The sequence below is a fragment of the Perkinsus marinus genome (assembly GCF_000006405.1).
Source record: "Perkinsus marinus ATCC 50983 genomic scaffold scf_1104296934700, whole genome shotgun sequence".
NCBI lineage: Eukaryota > Perkinsozoa > Perkinsida > Perkinsidae > Perkinsus > Perkinsus marinus.
In genome coordinates, this window is record NW_003214659.1 from 453,898 (window position 1) to 459,089 (window position 5,192).

Genomic DNA, 5,192 nt, shown 5'->3' on the forward strand with positions numbered 1-5,192 from the left:
GTCTTCTCAGTTCCTTCTCAGTGGCTCCGAAGTACTCCTTGGCTGTATCATCGATGATCCCATCGGCCCTTGTACGCTCCTCAATTGTCGTTAACCGATCACGGAATACCCTCATAGCCTCATGAATGAAGAGTCTAATAAGGTCCATACGGGACATGCAGTCATATTCCATCATAGCCTCATACAAGGCAATCTTCCATCTAGTGAGCTCTCGTGGTGAGTAGAAGTAATGAGGCTGCCCACAGCCTGCCACCGTGAATGTCTGTCCTATACTTGTGTATACAGATACCATTGCCTTAGTAAGCATGTCAGCATACTCTTCTAGCTGTGGTTGGAGCCTAAGCATAGCTCTAATAAAGGTGCCGTAGATCTGTACCAAAGAGTCACTTGATGGATAGTCCATGAACAGGACAGGCACATGACGGAGGAATCTATCACTCATAGCATGGCGCCCAGCATCAGTAGAAGGGTTACAGGCACCAACAAAGAGGATACGTTCTACCTCGACCCAAGACCTATCACTTGGTCGGTAGAAGCCTCCGCTCTCGATTATCTGCCTTATAAACATGATGACTCTCTGTGTCCCGTAGGCATCGGGGACTGGTAGGTTGATCTCATCACAGAATACCACAAGCCACTTGTCAGATGCCCCACCACCAGGGGCAGCTTCCCCCGAGGCTGGACGAAGCTTCCATCCAGTAGAAGTTTGGCAACACTCACAGTAGGTCATCAAGGTACGCATAAGTAGTTCAGGAGTGGACTCACTAGAGAAGTTGAGAGAGGCCACCTGTAGGGAATCGCCCAGAGCCCTTAGAGATGAGAGTAACGTCATAGACTTGCCTGAACCAGGAGGACCGCAGAGGATGAAGTGTCGTCTAGAGGCGATCCAAGAATTGATACACTGAGCATGCCGCTCAGTGTCAATGGTAGGTATAACAAGGTCAGCATTAAGGACTTGAGATGCATCTAGATCGATCCGTCCGACCTTATTAGTCCATGATGTCCATTGACCATCCATTACTCGAACCTCATAGTCTAGGAGGCAGGAGTTTATCGGCACAGGTACACCACAAGCTTCAGCCTCGGATGCCACAAATACAGCAAACTGCTCTCTGTGAATTAGAGGGAGAGAAGCACCAAACCCCCAGCATACAGAGAATATCAGGGCCTTATCGAGATACTTCTCTCTTATCGATGCATTACGACAGGAAGAGACAGCACGGTGAACATGGTGACTTAGCAGACTGAACATAGCATTGATACCTCTAGTAGCAGTGAATGGCATTATATGTACACCAGATGGTAGCTCCTTGACATAAGCAAGGGATCTATACACTAGGCCTCCAGGATGGAAGAAGCGGAGGAGAGTATCAACACATCCTTCACTGACCAAATCTGATCCCATCCTCCCAGTTCCCAACGGCGACTGTGTTGCTCGATGGAGGTCTTTCAGCTCTCTCATGCAGATCATCTCGTCGGTAACAGTCTCAGGGCTGAACCACACCATGCCACACCTAGATACGGTAGCCATTGTAGCATGCTTTAGGGAGTCAACCTGAAGAGAAGTTTGATGGTCGGAGCCTGCTGCGTCCCCACCTCGAAGAGTATCCTAACGTTTGAAGGCAGAAGTAGGCGTTCGCCGCTTGGCAAGGTGAGCATCTTGTTATCGTCGAGTACCGAGTTAAGGTTTTCGGCCCAATTAGGATCAACATCACCATCAAAGATGATCCAATGGCGTCTAGGAAAGGTAGTAGGCTTAGAGTGTTCCTGCATTATATGCTCTTCGTGATCATGGGCAGAAGGAGCCACAGCAGCAGAGGCATTGTTGGCGATGATCTTGCGTAGTATATCAGTGAAGATCCCATCGGTCCACTCCCGAGTAGTAGCGTCCAATCGACCATAGAGGTCATCTTTCATCATCGCCTTGGGCTCCAGAACATGCAGTTTGGTCACTATCCGTTCATGCCGTTGTAAGGCATCCAATAGCACTGCAGTAACCGTTGATCTGAGGTATAGACTGGAATCCCTAGAGAAGGGTGATGATGCTAAGCCTACTTGCCACTGCCAACAGGACCGAACAGGATGATGCCGTGATTGAGCTTCTGCAATTGGTATAGTTGCAGACACTTGGCAATGAAGGCTTCCTGAGGATCTAGTCCTCTCTCCTTGCATACATCAACAACGTGCAACTCAAGAGTGGCCTCATCGAAGGCTGCGGCCTGATTAACAATATATTTCCAAAGACTCATCACGTCCTTGTAGTACACCTACCTTAGTCTCGGGGAATACCTCTTCCACCAACTTAGACATCTTTACAACGTCCTCACCCACCAACTTGGGTACCACAGCGTTGGCAATAGCTTTAAGTATGATGGTGTCCTCAGCATCGATGTCTACCTCATCCTCCTCAGAGGGGCAGTCTGGAGCAGTTGGGGCTCGTAGTACCCCAGAGGAGCGCATCAAGTTGCCGGCACTAGCCAACACGCTTTTAAGAGCTCTGAGGCCGAAGTCGTAGTGGGGTTGACTCGACAGCTTGGTAGAGCATCTATCAAAGAGATCGACTACTCTCGATGACAAAGCCTCAGCCTCTTTAAAGCCTTGTGAGAATAGCAATACTTGTGCTATGAGGACCTTATCTGGTACAATCATAGCTACCTGCCTGAACAGCTGCTTGAGGTTATCAGGGAACTTGGACCGTCCTGCATACCCAGGATTGGTAGTAACGAATATACCCACATTAGGAGAGAGGGACACTGCTCTATCGAGGATGTTCACTTCATCCTTCTGATGTCGTAATCCAGACTGGATAGAGAAGATCTGTTGGCTGACTGCCGACAGTATGCGCTCTTCCAAACGGTTGAACTCATCGAAACAGCCCCAAGCGCCAACTTGGCACAAGCCCACGAAGATACGGCCCATGGCAGCAAAGTCGAAGCTCTCATCACAACAGAACACCATTACCAATCGGCCGAGTTGTGCACCGAGGGACTTCACAGTCTCAGTTTTACCAGTACCAGCTGGGCCGAAGGGATTACCTCCTAACCTCATATCCAGAGTTTGTGCTAGTGCCATGTAACAGCGATCAGTGAGAGGAGTCTGGACTAGTTTATCACATACTCCTAGATATTCGAATCCATACTCGAAGACAGCGCTACATATCTCGACACTGAGCCTCATGTCATTGGGATACCACCGATGCTTTAGTATACGAAGCCACTCGAAGTGTTGGGGGCTAGTGCATTTCACAGAGTCCAGATGACGACTCATCTCCCTCTGATGGATGACCTCGCTGATCAACTGCTCATACTTTCGTCGCAGTAGAGGGTCATCACCACCCTGTACGGCACCACCAGCGGCCGAGAGAGCCTCTAGCTTTGCTTTACAGTCCTCGAGAAGAGCTGCAGTACCACCTTGAATACCAAAGGCCTCAGACTGTGCATTATACCATCGAGCTTGACATGCTAGTAGGGCAATCTGAGCAGGGAATTGCCTAGCTAAGTCTAAGATCGATAAACTAGGATCCATAGCCATATTGAGTAGCTCTGGTAAACGGGCATGCATGGCCTTCTCGATGGAGGTCAGAATGTAGTGTATACTACGACGATGTTGTTGCTGCTGACCAGGCACAGCAGTACCATCAACCGAGACGTCTACTGGAACCTTATGAACATCACCAAGTTGAACTATCTCCGACTCTCTACTCCGGAGAGCAGTTATCCATACAGTATTGACATCCTCCTCATCCTGACAAGTCTCTATCCCAGCTATACCAGCGAACATCTTATTCAAATGTTGTGTGATAACAGTTAGGTCTTGTGAGTTACCTATCATCTCAAGAAGATCCTCATCACCAACAAAATAGAATCTTGGGAACTGAGCTCTCTGCATCTCCAAATAATCACCCAAAGCCTTCTGTATCCTGCTCAGAGTTCTACCCAAGCGTTCAAGGGTCTTGAGGATGTAAGTGTCAGTGCTCATAATGTCCAGTATGTTGACCTTAGTATCGAACACCTTCTTCATAATACTTACAAATTCTGCATCAACCGAGCCAAACCTGGCCGACTCTGTAGGTAATAGAGTGCGAATATCTTCGGAATTACAGAAAATACCTTCAAGATAGACGTAACGACGTTGTACATCAACCCAGATATCCAATAACAATCTCAACTTGGTTAACCTATCCTCCCATGATCTAGTATCAGTCTCGAATACTTTATAGTGTGGTGAATGCTTCATAGCTTCTAATGAGCTGATATGCTCATCAAGCTGTGCAAAGAGGTCATCCCATCCCCGCACTAGATGGCATTTACCCCCAGCATAAGGTATGAAATCGAGATTGAGTGTAGTCCAATACTCCTTGACAGAGGATATGAACTCTTCCAAAGCTAGTTCTCCAGCTGCCTCCGACATGAGACCTCGTAACTCCTTCTCTCGCTCCTTGAGACCAGTGCTATCCCAAAGCTGTCCCAATAAGAGGCCATTGACACCATTGTGGATCGTACCAAGTGACAAGATGCCCAGAATCTGCTTCCAGTGGCGATCCTTCAATGCCTCAGACTTGAGATCAGCAATGATTGGATGGAGGGCCAAGGCAGCTTCCACTCGACTGCGTAGATCATCATAAGCATCGTATTGACGTAACGCATCAGGTAGTTGACTGAGCTCTTCGACAAGTTGCTCCAATGAAGTCTTCACTTTCTTTGCAACTACAGCTGGCCATGGAGTATCAGCAATATCAGACAGCTTCTGATGCACTCCTCCAAGGCCTTCCCACACAGCTCTCAGGTTAGATACATCTTCCCGCAGGGGATCTAGGCGACGCTCATTGCTGCAGTCTAAATCCAACACCTTCTTAGCCTTTATGACCTGACATAAGATATCATTGAATATAGAACTTGTAGAGTGGTTGGCATTCATTACCTGTGCCAGGTCAGCTTGCAGCTTCATCAACCTGGTATCGAATAGCGATATATTATGTAATGCTCTGAGAAGGAGAGTATACACTGCAATAGACTACAGAGTTACTATTACTTGGTGGGTGACTCGTTAGGTTGAGTCGTCTGGTCGGCCCTCATAGCCCCCCATTCCTCATAGAGGCTGTTTATCTGTTCCATTACCTTCGTATCATGAGATGCTATCATATGCTCGACTTTATCCTTGCTCTCCTCCAGGAGCTTAATACGTCGGCTGAG

At 48.0% G+C, this 5,192-nt stretch overlaps 1 protein-coding gene across 1 annotated transcript in view; it reads right to left on the reverse strand.

Annotated features, from left to right (window-relative positions):
• The window catches only part of Pmar_PMAR021139 (cytoplasmic dynein heavy chain, putative), a gene marked incomplete at both ends in the record, with an annotated part of 16,800 nt that overhangs the window by 7,074 nt on the left and 4,534 nt on the right, over positions 1-5,192 (reverse strand). The window contains 5 exons of the mRNA XM_002784698.1: positions 1-1,555; positions 1,597-2,005; positions 2,056-2,219; positions 2,272-4,951; positions 5,044-5,187. Of these exons, the coding sequence (XP_002784744.1) occupies positions 1-1,555; positions 1,597-2,005; positions 2,056-2,219; positions 2,272-4,951; positions 5,044-5,187 (4,952 nt within the window). The remainder of the gene's footprint in view (positions 1,556-1,596; positions 2,006-2,055; positions 2,220-2,271; positions 4,952-5,043; positions 5,188-5,192) is intronic.